The sequence below is a fragment of the Indicator indicator genome, chromosome Z (genome assembly GCF_027791375.1).
Source record: "Indicator indicator isolate 239-I01 chromosome Z, UM_Iind_1.1, whole genome shotgun sequence".
NCBI classification, from domain to species: Eukaryota; Metazoa; Chordata; class Aves; order Piciformes; family Indicatoridae; genus Indicator; species Indicator indicator.
Window position 1 is genome coordinate 61101579 of NC_072053.1, and position 18401 is coordinate 61119979.

General features: G+C 35.9%; 1 protein-coding gene across 1 annotated transcript in view; it reads right to left on the bottom strand.

The window, feature by feature from the left end:
• Positions 1-18401, bottom strand: part of WDR36 (WD repeat domain 36) — a 33150-nt gene that overhangs the window by 5068 nt on the left and 9681 nt on the right. The window contains exons 7-20 of the mRNA XM_054397476.1: positions 17794-17926; positions 15673-15848; positions 14996-15116; positions 12703-12768; positions 11666-11749; positions 9733-9887; positions 8546-8660; positions 6615-6780; positions 6197-6305; positions 5377-5456; positions 3867-3974; positions 2741-2838; positions 794-933; positions 30-146 (exon numbers count right to left, since the gene is read on the bottom strand). Coding sequence (XP_054253451.1) covers positions 30-146; positions 794-933; positions 2741-2838; positions 3867-3974; positions 5377-5456; positions 6197-6305; positions 6615-6780; positions 8546-8660; positions 9733-9887; positions 11666-11749; positions 12703-12768; positions 14996-15116; positions 15673-15848; positions 17794-17926 — 1668 coding nt within the window. The remainder of the gene's footprint in view (positions 1-29; positions 147-793; positions 934-2740; positions 2839-3866; positions 3975-5376; positions 5457-6196; positions 6306-6614; positions 6781-8545; positions 8661-9732; positions 9888-11665; positions 11750-12702; positions 12769-14995; positions 15117-15672; positions 15849-17793; positions 17927-18401) is intronic.

The window sequence follows — 18401 nt, forward strand, 5'->3', positions numbered from 1 at the left end:
AACACCATTATACTAATTGTTGGTTTTACCTGTGTTTCTTTTTCTTCCTCTGGAGCAACGTATCGAGGTATAAGACCAGGAACTGTTGGAATGAAGAAAGGGGCTGACTTGGGAACTTTTGGTGGTTCTCTTGGTTTATTTTTTTTCTGTTAATTAGATATTTGAATTAAAATCATCATCATAGGAAGGATACATAGGATTTTTTTTGTCAATAGTCTTATTTTATAAAATACTATGAAAAACTTCAGCAGTAAGTGAAAAGAAGCTAAACGAGTAAAATGTTCCACCACTAAATACAAAGCTACTATTTAAAAGAAAAAACAGCCCCTCTCCCAAATCTCAGGTAGAAGGAAAAGTAACATACTCTGTTACAGCACAAACCTTGAAAAATATCTGAAAAGTTCGATCAAATTTTGTGATTAGGTAAATGCAGCTCATAGAACAAAGGCAATATGATATATGCTGGCTGTATACTGTTTTTTCATGCATCCCTTCCTCTTCCAGTTATGGAAATGCCTGACAGATTTTTGAGGCTTAACCTAGAACAGCATCACAGGCTCTTACTAGCTGCACTAACATGGAAATATCTGCCTTCAGACAGCTATTTTGTATGTTGCAGAAATAGCAATAGCAAAAGTTATGAAACATTTCCTCCTTTTCAAGATCTCTTGAACATCCAATAGAATGGTTAAAGACAACTGTATGTCTCACATTACAGGAGAAAGAGCCACCTTCTTAAAAATACAATTCAAATACTACAGTAGGTAAGCAGTGGTATGCCTAATCTCATTACCTTGATAACATCAAGACTGAGGAGACTTTTCCACCTTGATTCTGGTAATAAGGAAAGGGTCACCAACTGCTTTTCCAGTTGCTCAGATGAGACATACTCTATCATTTCACCACAAGTTTCTTCATCTACCACATCCATGTCTATCAAGAATATATCTTTTATGAGCATACATCACATTTTTTAAAGAAAAGCAAAACAATAAACTATTTCATTCACAATATTTAAAATGACCCACATGCATAACAGCTATATATATGGTACAAGCATAATGTATAGATAAAAAACTACAGAAACAATATTTATTAACCCTATAAAATTTGTGAACAACATAGAATTAGGTAATATTTTAAGAACTAACAAGGTTTATCCATATTCTTTCGGTGAAATTTTATAAAAGTAATTTATAGGAGTCGTAAAGGAAGAAAAATGGATTACTTTAAAATTTTGTTGTTTTAAAATATATATAGAGCAATTTTAGTTCTGAGTTACAAATTGGTAAAATCTTTGCATTTAAATAGGAACAATTCACCACCCATTCATAGGGATGAGTGAAATTGCACATAAAAATGAAGAAAATCTTAACATTAAAGCACAAGATCACACAACAAAAGATAGGCAGCCTGTCATTAGGTTTCCTCTAGACTTCCTATGTGGTCTTGACCAAAAAAAGTCTATTTTCCTTTCTTTTTTGCAAAATATAACATGGTTAAAACCATGAATGTCACATAAAAGGCTAAAACAACAAAGGAATGTATACCATTAAAAGCTCCGAGTGTCTAAACAGGAAGATTTGATGAAGACAGAAAGTGAATTAAATCATTTTCAGTCCTATAAACTGATTCTGGATAAAACACCAAGTTCTGGAATGAAATCCTGACTCATTAATTTCAGTATCTAAAATAAATACATGTTTAATGAAGCAGTTATCACCAACTATATCCCTCTCTTTTACAGTCTATAGAAAACGGTTGTGCTTCTGAAGACCCTAGATGGGGATTTGGTCTTCCCAAGTTTAGCAGTGCTTACTATTGGATCTCCACCTGAAGAAGAAACACAACCATTTCTATTAAATGTATCAAAAATGCAATTTGGGCTTTTCTTTCACTGGGAATCTAGCACAGGTACATGGCAGGCCAGCCAAACCCAGATCTCTTGTCAACAGGATGATATACAGCAGTGAAGTTACCATGATACACAGGCACAGAAAAAACTTGGAGGGAAGTGGCATGAAGAAAACAGTCCCCTTCCCATCAATGCTAATTTCAAACTGACCTCATACATATTAAGCAAGGCTGTTCAGCCTTCCACTACCTAAAGGGGGCTGGGCCTATGAAAAAACTTGGGAGGGACTGTTTGCAAAGGCATGTCATAAAAGGCTGATAGGAAAAGGTTTTAAAGGAGAACAGGATAGACTTAGATTGGACTTTAGGAATGAATTCAGTGCTATGAGGATGGCGAGACACTGGAATAGGTTGCCCAGGAAGGCGATGGAGGCTCCATCCCTGCAGACATTAAAGGTCAGGCTTGATGGTGGTCTGAGCAACCTGATCTAGTTGAGGATGTCCCTGATACTGCAGGGGGGTTGGACCAGATAACCTTTAAAGGTCTCTTCCAACCAAATGTATTCTGTGAAAACAGAGGGTATTTACTTAAGTCTGACATTAAAGAAAACCAGCAAATAGTACAGATGTTTTCATTACCTAAAACAGCTGAAGATGTGGAGATCACTAAAATGTAATTCTTTATGTCTGATCATAGAAACATGACTAGATTTTAGTAAATAGTACTAGCATATGACTAAGTATGCTAAAAATGGTAGAAGCAATAGGAACAGTTCAGAGAAATATTGTTAAGACACAGTAAGATTTTAACTGAGGAAGCAAACTGTTTTCTGTTAGAAATACAATAGCAAACAGAAAATCAAATACCCTTTCATCCAAAGATTACCTTGCACAGGGCAGGTGCTAGGGCGTGTCACCATAGAAGGTTCATAATCTGATGGAAGGGGCCGCAAAGAGACAAGTGAATACAAAGAACGGTTTGACCTAAAAAATAACACAGGCATTTAAAAAACAAATTTCAAGTGAACAGAACCAGTATTTTAGATAACATTTGCTGCAGCCTACTACTACTGCAATTCACCAGGTTCTGTTTAAGATCTACCTCATCTGCCATTCAATGCAATGATATACATCATTGCAAAGTGCGAAACATAAAAGTTATGCTAAGCATTTACTGCCATGAACGTTTAATATATATGGCATCATTAATAGGATTATTTCAATAATTTTGAGTAATTCTGTTTACCTGAAATTGCAAAATTGCCTATCTAAAAAACCTGCTTTGCACCTAATATGTACAAAAAATATTATGCAAAAAAAAAAAATTATTCATCCTACATTCACAGAATTTCAGAGTAGTACTCTTAGCACATTTTCTTGAGGTTTGGAACATGTATGCAAGTCACTATGGAAAATTATGATTTTCATCAATATAAACTAGTGGTAGTAAAAACATTTGTCATGATTCACAATAAAACACTTCTACTTAAGCACAGAAAGGTCTAACAATGCAACACTCCTCAGGGAAAACTACAAGCAACAAACATAACACAAAAGATCTATCAAAACACAAAAAAACCCCCAACAAATCACTTGAAATATTTGTTACTTCAGTACTGAAAATAACTATTTATTTGCTTTAAAGCCATATCAGTAGGACATGGAAGTTGAATACATTTTACATCTGTGCTAATCTATAAACAGAAAATATCAGAAGTTGCAGCTAACACTGTTTACTGGGATAAGACAAAAAGCACCAGATGAGCACTGACATTTCAAAAAGGGTAGAAACAAAACACAGCAGAATCAAAGAAAAAAATTAGGTAAGGTGTATCAGGAATTCTTTAGAGCAAGTAAGAAAGAAACATTTTGAAACATGAGGTCATTTAATTATCAGAGCAAGTATCTTAATTGCAAGAGATTTCAACATTTACAAACCACAACAACACAGCTACCTGTCTACAAACCAGAGAAGACAAAACCCTGCAGATAATTATATATTACATACTCACCACAAATAAATGCCAAGATCATCTACATGTGTTGAAGCTAGAAAATCTCCTGTAGGAGACATAGTAAGGCTTACAGCTGCAGAGTCTACTAAAAAACAGTCTATGAGGCTACGGAGAGAAAACACAACAGAGAAATTCTCCTCAGAATTAACTTAATTATCCATGCATACGTGAATTACAGCACAAATATGACTGAATGCAAAGAGGACACTAGAAGTATGTATATAAACTAGCATAGAACTATTCCAATATAACGTAAAAAACTTAACAAATTAATAGCACTGTGCAACAAACCACTCATCTCTACAAAATTTTCTAAAATCAACTGAAGTTGGTACATTCACACTACCTCCTGAGACCTTCAAGTTCTATGGAAAAAGGATGAAACATCTCTCCACATTCAAGTCTTTATGCTTATCACTAACATTTTTAGTGGTCATAAATTATGTACTTCAAATCAGCTCTATGCTGCTCTGACCTCACCTTTCAACAGCATGCCATTAATGATCAATTCCCTCTCTCAAGTTTCTTCATACACACCTGGTTAACACTAGAACCTGATGTTCCTAGAGGAAAGAATGAACTGCACACTGTACAATATTATTATCTGCAAGAGCTGGTTTTGACATTACCATTATCTTCAGCCTGATGTACTATACTGATCACTCCTTTCAGTACTGAAGAAATTTGAAAAAAACCCAAATACATGAAAATACTCAGTAGTATGTGATTATTTAAATAAGCCTCTTGTACAGAGTAGTAGACTTTCACTCAATCCCGTCCTTTTTAAGGTATAAATTTGTTACTTGTAAGAAGCAGTTTAACAAGTAGTTCATTTAGAGAAACAGAAAGAACCAACGGACAATTTGAATACTTAGTACTTGTTTACAGACCAAAACACAAGCAGAGTGGCAAGTGATGACAGCAGCTCATTCTACTAGCTGTTAATAGTTGAGCTAGTTTTATTAGCTGCTTTGCTGTGTTCACTAATTATAGGAAAAATACCAATGTAACAAAGCAGTTTAAAATGTAGAATCTTGTGGGCATGTGTTTTCTTATGTACTGAGCACTCCTGTCCTGGTTTAACAAACCATGTCTTCACTTGATCTGGTGAAAGATGTCCTGGCCCAGGGCAAGGGGATCTGTGATTCTTTGAATACTTCAGCATACCACAAAGCAATTCAACTTAAGCAGTCTCTTGTCATTTAGATTATAGTGTTGCTTACAGACAAAGAACAAATTCACTCATTCACAATACATGAAAACTCCAGGTTTCATCATTAGATCTTCAGCATATTGCTATTCTGTAAACCCAGAAAAAGGAACATAATGATAGCATCTCTTACAACTAAAATACTGGGTGTACTGAGTTGTAATGCCATGTACAACTTTGAATACTACACAATACAGGCTGGTGACAGACAATCAAGCCAGAGAAAGCCTTTTGCCATATAATAGCCAGAAAGGCAATTATAATAAATTTCTACTACATATTTTCACACTGACTCACCATCCAGAGGGAAGGTCCCAAGTCTTAATGGTACAGTCCATTGATGAAGTTATTAGCCAACGACCATCAGGACTGAAAGTCTAAAAATAATTGTAAATAGTAAAATGAATGGCAGGTCTTGATTTATGGCTCAAGATTAGACTGCTCCGTAACACCAAGATGAAATGCCTAGCAATAAAACCAAACTGACACCAATTAACTGAAAACAAGGTAAGGACAAAAGTGGAAGCTATTTCACCATACGTTTAAATAAAACACACAGAATTCCTCCAGTTGTTAGTAAAATTACTTTGGTCCTTGCTTTTATGTTAATGATGAAAACCACTGAGCATAAAACTGAAGAAATCAAATACTTACTTATTAGCACTTAGAATTAAACCAGAAGCTAAAAACTACTTCAACAAACACTACATATCACTATTACACAAGACTTAAACCAAGGAATTCCCAGAGCATTGTATACTCAGCTCTGTTTACACCTGTTACATACCTATCTTATCTGTTCTATATACAGTTTAGACTGCTGCACAATTTTGCTCCTCAGTGTGGTTTTCCTTATTCCTAATGCCTAATTTTGTTACGTCCAAAACTGTAAATTATAGTAAAATCCCACAGCAGACTAAAAATACAAGGCCATCAAATAGTAACATTTTAATTTGAAAACATGGCCAAAACTGCTGTAGTGCTAAAATACAATTTCACTATTCACAGATGAACATAATACTTAGTGACTTAATATACATAGAGAAATCCACTATCTTTAAAATGAATTACGTATTTGTGTTATGTTACTTGCTACAGTAAATGAATTAAAAATTACCATGTCATTAATTTGTCCATGGTGTCCTGAGAATGTTCTGACAATCTTCCTGGTTTCGATATCAAATGCACTAATACTGAAGTCATCAAAGGCAACTCCCAGAATACCACTGCCAAGAACCGTGAGCACATACGACAGTGAATATTCAAGAGACAAAATAAAAACAAGAATCTAACATTGCTCCAAAAATCTTTTACCCTGAGAAAATTTCAGATAAACAGCATTACACTCCATCAATCCAATAAAATGTTTTATAGTTTGGTTTTTGTTTTGGGGGGTGGGGGGTGGGGAGAGGCAACTAGTAGTCAGTTGTATTTCAAAGCATCAAAAATTTAGACTTCATTAGAATATTTGGTTGCCACCATAGACACGTACTTACAGAAAACAAAATGCACATGAAATAGCTTCAGTTTCTTACCTGTCTCTGTGAAGCAGAATGCCACTTGGAGAAGAAGAAAGCTCAGCAGTGTAAACCAGATCTTTTGTTTTGAATTTCCAAAATTTAATTAATGCTTCACTACCAGCTGTGATTATCAACTGGTTTAATCCATCCACTACTACCCCTCTAATGGCCCCCTTATGCGCTGCAAATCAAGAGAAATTAAAGTTGTGGTACCGAATTTAAACACAGCACAGAAATCAGCAGAATGGCAGCAGAATTCAGTATGTCTTCACCTAACTACACTAAATGCACAGCAAGCATGTGACAAACAATTTTAAAGCTATCTGACAAGGCTGTTCCAATATTACAAGTTTATCAGTACATAATTGAAATTGTTTTCAAATAAGTACCTAGAATATAACACAAAAGTTGCCAGGAATTGAAGATAATAATAGCTTTTATTTTTGCCTTCAGTTTTTCTGAATGTGAGATTTGTGGGACTTTTTGAAGCACTCATGTAATGTTCCCAGGGAGCCTAACCACTCCAGACAAAATTTACAGCTTCAATTCCAGCAAAAACCACGGGAGCTTTCCTAGGATACTTTATGTTTTTGTGCAAAGATAAGGCATAGCTGCTCTGGTGTTTGTATATCTAGGGCAACTGGACAGCAACCCACTTACAGTATTCATCCCACTATCAAGCAATGATGTTTGCTATGCTAGATAGCTTTGAGAAATCCAGTAAGGTTTAAAGGTTCATCAGGTCTCCTTTATTTCTACCACGAAAGAATTCAGATCATGAGAGCCCTATTACAAATCGCACACTTACAAAACAACAGCAAACATAAATGAAGATGAATGACAAGAAGTATGTACACAGCCATTAAAAGGAAAATTCTGAACACTGTCATTAAGTCCTAAGTTTGCAGATAGATAATTGAAAAGATTAGCATATGCAAAGAAGAGGACATCCTTAGGATTTCATTTTTCCATGCATGTAAACTATTCTTTGACTACTAAGCAGGGAGCACAAACAGATGAGAAAACTTTCCCAAGAGACAGAACCCTGTAGCAAGAAGCCAAGTAGTGCAAATGTGCTTATCTAAAAAAGAGTTGAGGCTAGAGGATCTCTTTTTAGTGCTAACCATTTTGGCAACTTGCGATGGTTTTAAGACTCTCTTTTTAATTTTTCTTCAAAAAGTTCAAGCAGAGAAAGTAGAAGAATGTAAATAAATCACTATTGGGTGTAAGAAAGCAAAATAATTATTCTAAACACTTCCATTAGAGAGGTAGAAATATTTAAGAATCTCTACTCAAGACAAGGCTGGGGAGTTGGGCAGTCTGAGTCTCAGCTTGCTCGGCTTCTGTCTGCCTGCTTCTTTTTTTCTGGCTGAAGATAACTCACTGACCATGACAAGCTAAGTCTAACAGCCTCTCTGCTTCTTGACTCTCTGCCTTCTGCCAGAGGGTCTAGGGGGATTTTTTCTGGCTGCCCCTTGGGATAGGCCCCTTGGGGGAGCAAAGGGGGCTTGGTTGTGCTTTTCTGTTGATTGCAGATATTTGTAAATGTTGTGAATAGTGTATATTTGTACATATTCATTACATTTCATCATAGATTGTAGTTTTGCTTGTAAATACAGCTTTCATTTGCTTCCAGACTGAGCTAGCCTGGTCATTGTCGGTGTGGGACAGGGATTTCTGCTCTTACACTGTCACACAACTGACAATTTTTTGTTAGCTGAAACTAAATACATGCTAACATCAGAGCTATTAAAACTAGCAGGGATCCTGTCCTTCAGAGTAGGTTTCAAATTACTTCTGACTACAGTGCAAGATAAGACAGTGTAGGGTAATTAGAAAAACCGAAGATTTCCCAATTTAATTCAGAAGCCATGTCAAATTTCCTAATGTCAGAGCACCAAGTTCTTGCTGTTGAGTCAGTATTTTAGAAATGTAGCAGTTCTTACCTCTTTCTTTGCCGAAACACCCTCTATGAATGCCAGATTGCATGTTGTACATATCTACTTGTCCAGTTGACAGCCCAATTACAGCAAAGTTCCCACATGAGGTAATGTCAACTGCCTTTCACAGGAAAAAAAACCCAAAACACCAATGAAGACAATTCTTTAAGTGATACCTAATTAGCAAAGTTGTTAGAAGATATAAAACATATCAGGAATACAAAATATTACTATGTTTTTATTAGACTTCTTCACAGAAAACTGCACAGAACAAACAACAAACCACATCACCAAAAAACTGTAGAGAAAGGAGCTCCCAAAATAAACAGTCAAAAAGTAGTAAGTATGGCAGTGCATTCTCATGAAGGATAATGAAATACTGACTTAGAGACATCAAGCAAATGTAATACCTAATAATATCAACACTACAAATTCAACCCCCAAAATAAAGTCCAAGCACACTAACTGCATGTCAGTTTCAGTGCCCCTATCACCAATGGCACTAGGTTAATTTCACATGGAGTTTAAATAGTAAGAAACTAAGAAACAATGGTTTGGAAAGATATAGTGCAAAGGATCTACTTGTTCAAAAAAATCCAAAGAGGTATTTACAATTGAATTGAACTTGTCTACTGCTTAGCTATTAAGCGTAAGGTCAGAAAAACAAAGTTCAGTAGTAGTATGTCTAGCACATCAAATATGCCACAATGACTATTTATCTTGCAAGTTCAAAAGCTTCATCGATCTCTTTTCATTGAGTGCTTGGCTTTTATTGTGTTCAGCTCAAGCTGTAAAGCATTTTAAAGTACATATCTTGCCTGCAATTTGGAAATCTATGATTACCATAAATTAAGTTATATTAAGCAATTTGCACTCATAAAGCAAACTGATCACCATAGTCAATATGACATAACTGTGACAGATTAAAGGTAAGCACCAACCACCCATTTGAATCAGAAAATAAAATTTGCACTTAACCTGGATGTTTAAGGGAAAAACACATACGTAGCACTTAAGACCACATACATTAGAAAATGGCTAGCAGGACACACTGAGCTGGCAGAAAGCCCTTTGCAAAGCAACTAAAACATGTCCAAAAGTGCTTTTTCATTCTAAATGTTAGTTCTGTATAAAGAGAAAGCAAAATATCATATACTGTAATAGTGAAGAAAGATTATCCTAAATAAACTTACTGTTGCATATATATCGATAGGTTTGTGTTTGCTGAATTCTTCTGGCTTCAGTTTATGAGTTCCTATGCAACTTTTCTGATAGTTCCAAGTTGTACAGGTTATATACCCTTGATGGCATGCAACAATACTATCCCAGTCACTCTGATGTGCCACTTCTGCAATGTAAGATACTCTTTTAGAAACAATCATTCTTAAATTAAAGAAGCTCTTCCAATATGATAAGAAACAATACTCTGAAGTACCTTTACGTAGAACAAGTTCATATTTAGTGTTCTTATTAGAGAGTCAGAAGGCTATCACTCAGAAAAAACAGCTGGCAAACTGCTGTGCATATGCTAGTTTAACTAAAATGCTACAAAATACCAAAAAAACCACTTGTGGTTGTTATGTCACATATTGGAACCTCTGATTTAGAGAAGCGTATTTGAACTTAAATGGTTTAAACTGCTTGATTTATAAACATTTTCAGCTGACTCTGGAATTTCCAGCAGCAGAACCCAGTAGATTAAAGCAGTATTTAAGAGACGAATCTGCTTCACATCACAAAAGACTTCTCTGCATTTACAGGAAAATCATTCCTCAAATACTCAGTATCCAAACTTCATAGACAAATACGACATGTGGTGACCCAAATAATGAAAAGGTTTGCATTCTTTCCAGGAATTCATACATTAAAGAAAATAGCATGAAATTGGGTAGCTCTAGATATTCGAAGACTAAAAATATCAGATACAAACTGGTTCACCTCACCAAACAAAGGCAATATAGCAAAAAAGAAACAAATCTAATTAAAATGTGGTTAAATAAACGTTTTCTCATGTCTGCAGACACATTCAAAGTAGTTCTGTGTCTTAAATCACTCAGGCAGGTCTAATATTAACTTTTAAAGTGCACGTATATGCACACACAGAGACACACACACACGCATTTGCGACAACTATGTACAGGCAGTCTGCATCACTGAAGTCTGAAACTATACATACCAAACTGTAGTGGTTTGAACCACATAGCGTATATATATATATATATATACACATACATATATATATATATACACACACACATTCACCACTATTAGATAATGAATTACAACTTGCATTACAACTGTGCTTTACTTAAGACCCCAGGAGGTGGGGCTAGTCACTCTCTCGCTCTTCCAGTTCTCTTTTTGGGCTGCTGCACTTTGCCTGTTATGGGATCTTAGCGAGGTATTCTTTTTTCCCTTTTCCCTCTGTTCTCTCTACATATACTTAGTAGCAGGGGAGCAAACTGTTATGTGTGAATCAACTAAAACTCTCTCTCTACCTTTTTTTCCCCCTCTCTTTCTTATCTCCTCGTAGGGGGATAAAGAGGAGGCAGGAGTGGGATAAGGTAGGAGAAGACCTATCTTGCATGACACATATGTAGTAAAAGGGCTACAAAACACTGCAAATTCAAACCTTTTAACCTATGAAACAGTCAACCAGCCTCAGAAGATAAAGGGACAGCTACACTTAATACAAAACAGATTTCCAAATCTGAAGAGAAAGACATTAAATAAACACAATTTGATGAAATTAAGGTAATTGCAATTCTGCTTCAGAAAGTTATGTTCACTATTTGCACACTGAATTACAAATGAATAGCATAATTAAAACTTACTTCAAAAAGTGAGTCAAATAAAGGAAATGGGAAATCAAAATCAACCTCTATAACTAAGATTTCTTCAGATTTCCTTAGATTTTACTGGTTCTCCAGGCTAGAACAATATGTACACCAGAATGAGGTTCCCAGAGTCAGTTACACAAGACATTTAAGACAAAATTATCTTTTTTTTTTGCAAATAATAGACAAGTTGGTATACCGAGTAAAATGCCACTTTCAAGTGTCTTCAGGGTTAAAAGATAAAATGAAGACATGATGAGCTGTCTAATATACCTCAAAAATTACTTACCTGAAGCAAAGACTGTAATTGGTGGCAGTGCCATCGTATCAAGCTTAAGACCTTTCTTTTTTGATTTCTTTTTGTTAATCGAACCTTAAAAAAAAAACCCAAGTTAAGTATCTCAATCCCATGGCTAGATATGAGAATAATGGTGTAAAAAAGAATTACTAAATGTCAAGTTCCTATTAAATGTAGAAAAAAATTAGCTTACATTGATGCAACATTGCTGTAACCTAGGAAGCACTAATATTAATAGAATTCCTGTCAAAACTCACGTGATGCTGAGTATATCACCAGCCTATTACATTCACAGATACAGTGCACAATCCATTTGTTGCAGGATCATGTGCCGACATCCTCAGGCAGAGGTCCCCCATTACAGCTAAAACCACACATGTGACTATAAAGCAATACATATCATCCGGTCCTTTCAACAATCAAAGAGCCAGAATTTTGAAATTTAAGTCCAAAGGATATATATCATCAGTTAATCTATATCTGTGCATCTAAATGTATCTAAATAGATATATACATACATGAATATAGATACTTAAAACTAAGAACCATTTAAAGTCTTCCTAAGCCCTGATCTCTGAACTGTACAAGGAAGTGTCCCTTTACCATGGTATTATGTGGAAGACCAGTTTTTTAAATTAACTTCTACATTAAATGAAAGGAACTAAAGTAAAGAAATACAAATTAACTAGTAATGGTCAACTGAATGGAAAGAAACTGAGGTAGAAAGTTATTTTTACATGTGCTGAAATGCCAGATACTGCTTTATGCATTTTTAACACAACGATTAAATCATGACCAATATTTGCCACACTGAAATAACATACACTGCTAGGCTACAGAAAATACTTGAATACAATCAAATCGAAAAGTACACTTTATATACATCTGAGGAAGGACTGAGTTTGCTGAACAACTGCAGTGAATAGTTTTCATACAACAGCTGAAGTAAGGCCTCCCTGGCCCCTGCTTGCATAAACACCTTTCTGGACTTTTTTTGACATTATTTGTACTTTCACTGAAATACTTACCACGTCCTAAATTTTTATTGAACTTTTCATGCACTGTTGAAAAAGACTGCAATGTTCCATCTTGACCTGACAAAATATTGGGAGAAAGTATTGAGAGGCAAAAATCAACTTGATGTTTATTTGTAAGCTATCCGAGCAAGAAAAGTAGAAGATATGCACTAAGAAACCTCAAACACCATAATAAAGTATTTACTAAGAGAAAATACAGATACACTAAAAGCGGTGGAACTAATGAAGCCAAATTTTCTACAGCCTATATCCCATACCCTGCTACTTTGCCCCACACATGACCAGAATGACACCTCTACTACAGATGTCTTCTGCATATGCAGTTCCTTGTCCTACGTCCTTCTTCCACCACAATATCTAGCTGTTCCCAGCTTTCTATGAGTAAAACCTTCAATGAACTGTTATACCCTTCAAATACCTCCGTAAATAGTTCCAAAGCTTCCCCATGATGCTATGCTCTCAACAACTGCAATAGTTCTTTGTTTCATGTTTTATCTAACCAAGACATACAGTTGCTGGATAAGAACTTTGTCTAGATTACTCAGGAAGCTAGCACAAACAAAACCCGTAAAAGCAGAACTGTCCATCTTTCCTGTAAACCAGGACATTAATAGGAATTCCCTCCTCTACCCAGTGACCAGTGTTCATGGAATTCATAGGAATTTAACTGAGGGACAGAATGCTCAAACCTGAAATTAACAGACATGTCCACTGTGTGGGGAGGACATGGACAAGGCAGAACCAGAAACTAACAGGAAACAAAACTGTACAATGCATGTAAAATTAAAGGCACTGAGATTATATTTAAAAATCAGAAGAATCACAAAATATTTTTACCAGGCCAAACAAGTAAGGAAATGGAAAATCATTTCTCTTGCACAAAATTTTACCACTGGTTCAGAATGAAATGCTGAGAGTTAGTCTCCTTTCACTGCAGGTACAGGAACTCTCAAAGCTTGAGATCCTTTTCACTATAGTGGTCGCTTGTGTGCCCTATCCATGTTTAAGAACAGCTAAGGCAGTAAACTGTAAAGGCAAATGTGAGGATTTGTCAAGCAACTATTGATTGTTACCATGGTTCATCTGGTGTGAGCTGAATTACTGTCAAGTAACTAGCTACGTGATTTCAAATCAGTAGTCAGACGACCAGCAAGGGATTTTAAGCACAGCATACTGCTGTGCTGTATTGGGTGCAACCTTCATAAAAATGTAGTGTAATGTTTTGAAACATTGTCCATGTCAACAATTTCATTACTTCAGAGTAACTAAGGATCAGGTGAAGAGTCACAGAATTGTTTCAGAAGTCTGACTGTTTAACTTAGCACTCCCAAGTCTACCACTAAACCATAAGCCTAAGCGCTACATATACATATCTAAATACACATTCAAATACCTCCAGGGATGGTGCATCAATTTCCTGGGCAGCCGGTTCCAATACTCTTGGACAACCCTCTTGGTGAAGAAATTTTTTCTAATAGCCGACATAAACTTCCCCCAATGTAATTTGAAGCCATCTCCTCTCATCCTATCACTTGTGACATGGAAGAAAGGACTGACTTCCACCTTGCTACAACCTTCTCTCAGATGGCTCTAAGAGTGATAAGATCTCCCCTAAGCCTCCTTTTCTACAGGCTAAACAATCAGTGTCTCTATTATTCCATTACTGAAACATTCTGGCCACAAACCAGTATGATCTTCACTTCCTAAGGGACCTACATATAACATTTTAAATATGGTAGCTTCTAAGGAGGAAGAATCACATATTTTTACGTTTTCGGATTAGTGTCTCAATAGCAAGTGACCTTGGGAACATGTATTACAGACACAATTGAGCTGTAACAAATTACAAAGACAATGCAACCCACAAAGCTTGCTCAAACTAGTAGAAAAAGTGGATTGCCTCCTTTAAGTAATTAAATGCATTATGCTGCTTATTTTTTCTTTATCATGACAGAATTTCCCTACTTGTTACAGATTATCATTTTGACTAGCTGACAGTTCCTTAGGACAAAATAATTTTTATTCAAGCTTGTAAATATGGATAACAAAAGCTGTTCTGGTTGTAACAACATTCCAGCTTACCTGATGACACACCCTCCTAAAAAAACTGTGAAACTGTAACAGTGATAGATGATACTGTCTACAGTAGTAATTTACTACATTTCATAAAGGCATACACCTAACACTTAACATACAATCTATTGTATTAATAAAACAAAGCCATTTGCTATGCATGTTTTCTTTATCACAGTATGAAATCAGACCAAAGAATGAGAATTCATACCTGCACTAAGAATCTGCTGTCCATTTTGCCCATGGTATCTGATTTTTGTTGGTGGCGCACTATGTCCCATTCGGCTTCTCAACACACGCCCTACACCACCAGGTCCGTCAAAAATCCACACCTGCTTCCCAAAAGAAAGCAGAAAAATGAAACTGATTAACACCATGCTACCTATAACTACATCTCTTGGCAGTGGAACAGGCTTAGCTGGGAACTACCACAGCAAACTTCACACATTGACTTTCATCCTTGACCCTAGAACACTACATGTTTTCACTACACACAGCAGCTGATTATTTCCTGTGGTCTATTATGCCAATCCACCAAGGCCTAATAACATCACAGGACACACAGCACAGGAGACATTTATCAACAGCAACAGTTCATGACCCAGAACACTATAAAAACAGATGAATATTTAAAATATTCCACAAGGATATAAAGAGTGCTTCTGGAAAAGTGGATCCAATGCTTTGTTCTTCAAGGCTATCAGGAAGCAATGACATCACAACAGCAAATCCTTAAACAGCCCTGCTAAAGATCAGGTGAGAGCCAGCAACTTCAGTAACTTGAGCTTTGCTGTATTTGAACTGCTACTTTAATCCAAACAAAAAATTTACACTTTGGAGGACTACAAAAAAAATTAACAGCAAACAGCAGCAGCTGTTGTAACTTACCCGTATAGCGTTATCAGCACCATTAGTAATAAGAAGAGGCTCTCCAGGGACAAACGACATACCAGCTATTGCTGTGGAATGGGCATCTTGCATCTGACACATCAATTTATTCTCTTCTAGATCCCACAAAGCAATGTGTCCAATTGGACTACCAGCTGCCATTACTGGGTGTCCATCTGCTCCAGAAAAAGCAAATAAACAAATAACCAAACAAAAAAACAAACACCCAACCAAACAAGAACAAACAAGAGGTTTGTTGACTTGTTACAAGAAAATATTCTCACACCGATTCTCAAAATATTGATTGAAATGTTACAGTAATTCAAAGAGAAAAGAAACAAAGTTCACTGATCATAACACCAGGATTTTTTTTCATAGCATGTAACCAATGTATCTAAAAAACAAGCAGCCAATGCCTAAAGGTTTTGCTGAAAAACACAAAAGATTTTTTACCTGTACCATTTTTTAAAGTTACTTTGTATTACAGTTTCTTCCCCAAACTTACCAGCCTTCATATTTCTGGATGGAAGAGCTACCGTATCACCACACCAGATGTTATTCATAGATTCATTCATAGAATGGTTTGTGTTGGAAGGGACCTTAAAGATAATGTAGTCCCAGCCCCCTGCCATGGGCAGGGACAACCTCCTCTAGACCAGATTGCTCAAGGCCTCATCCAACCTAGTCTTGAACAGCTTCAGGGAAGGGGCATTCATGACCTCCTTGAACAATCTAGTCCAGTGTATCACTACCCTTACTGTAAAGAATTTCTTTCTAATATACAGTCTAAATCTACTAAATCTACTACTCAAGCTCAAACCATTCCCGCTTGTCCTATTACTACAAATCCTTGTAGAAAGTCCATTCCCTTCAAATACTGAAGTTACCAGTCTTTTAAACACTCTTAAGGTTTTGGTTCAATAGCGAAAATAAATTCCAGAAGTTTATCACAGGTTTTTTCAATCACTGTAAGCAATAATTAAAATCTCAATTTGTAGAATTCCTGATTGTGTAATATTAAGGAGATAAACACATCATACTAACTTGTAAAAAGACACTACACATCCAAGTAAGTTTTAAACCTTATATCAAGATGGAATTCCACCAAATATCCTGCGTATCTCCAACAAAACCAGACCAAACCCCCAAACAAACAAAACAAAAACCGGTTTCCAACTGGCACATTATAGATGACTAAACCAGACAGGCTTAGGGTTCTGTTTTTCACAAAAGCTTCAAAGATACAGAAATCTGCCAAGTTAATTTTAATTTAAAAGAAGAGCATTTTACTCAAAGACTGAAATGAGTACATGAGTTCAAAACAACCTGGTTATACTTACACTAAATTTCCTGACTACAAAGACAGGAAGGGAGAGAGATTAGAAAACTTCTGAAAGCCACTCATTCAAGCAGTCAAGGAAAGTTATTTAATGTTATTAACATTTTGAGTTAAATGGATGACACAAAAAGGCACTCTTTCTACTTCTCACAAGTCTTTTCACAAGTCCCACCAGTAGCATTCTTCCTCAACAGTGTCTGCATCAATCTATATTCTGTTTAGTTTTGCAAGTTTGTCTACACAAATGAAATTAAATTCAGCAGCTTTGTAGACAGGATCAACATTAAAGCTTTAGTAACTACTATCTGCTCATCATTAGACAAAAAAAGCTATAAATGTAAACCATATTCCCTTGTACTACATTCAGTAGTAGCCCAGCTATTGATATTCTAACTTTGTTTTGGATGGGAAAGTCATTACTGAAAAATAGGTTTGGATGTTAACAAAAGAGTGTACCCAGTACTCTGCACTAATTCAGATAACTGTACTAACTCTTGGTAGTTTGTAAACACTGTCTTACTTTTCTTCGCAAAAGGGGCAGAGTATGTCACATCTCCAGTGCTCCGAGTCAGTACTGAAGAAAATGCTATAAAACAATACAATGAAGATGCACTATTTCCCTTACTTACTGGCAACTTGTCTAGATCATTTGCAGTCTCTGAAAACTAAAAGCTCTCAACCAAAATTTTGATTCTGAAATGCTTTATAAGAACATATGTTCCTACATTCCAATTAGCTGGAGCGATTTTATACACATTTTTGTTAAAAGTGCTAAGACTTACCCATACGGAAAGATATTGCTGTGATGGGACCCCAGTCCTGTTGAAATTTCATCAGAGTTTCATCAAATTTAATATTATGTACAATGATATGACCAGACACAAGACCAATAGCAACAACATCCACTGCTGGAGCCTGCAAGAAGAATTGCAACAGCAACCAAAATGAAACAGTTTCTTGCTACACTACTAATATCAATACATACAAGACAATGTATCTAAGCCCAGTAAAGAAAGAAGGCATCTTGCATGAGATGTTCTATCTGCATTACCTTACCACATGACTGAACATCCGATACATCTAAATAAAAGATAAGAGGTGCAAGATTTTATACTTAAGTCTCCACTGGATGAAAACAATTCTGTTTCCAGAATTGTTCAAAAACACTTCAGTGAATTTTCTGTAGTTCTGGTAGACTGTATACACCCGTCACAAACCCCGATTTAAAAAGAAAGCTGCAGACCATGTTCGAAGCTGCTATCAATGCTACCAGCAAGTTTTAATTATTTTGCTTCTACAAAAATACAGCAAATGTACTTACAGAATCTTTCCTTGAATTGGCAAAATCTACATTTTATTAACCTCCAAAGGAAAATAAATTCAGCAAAAA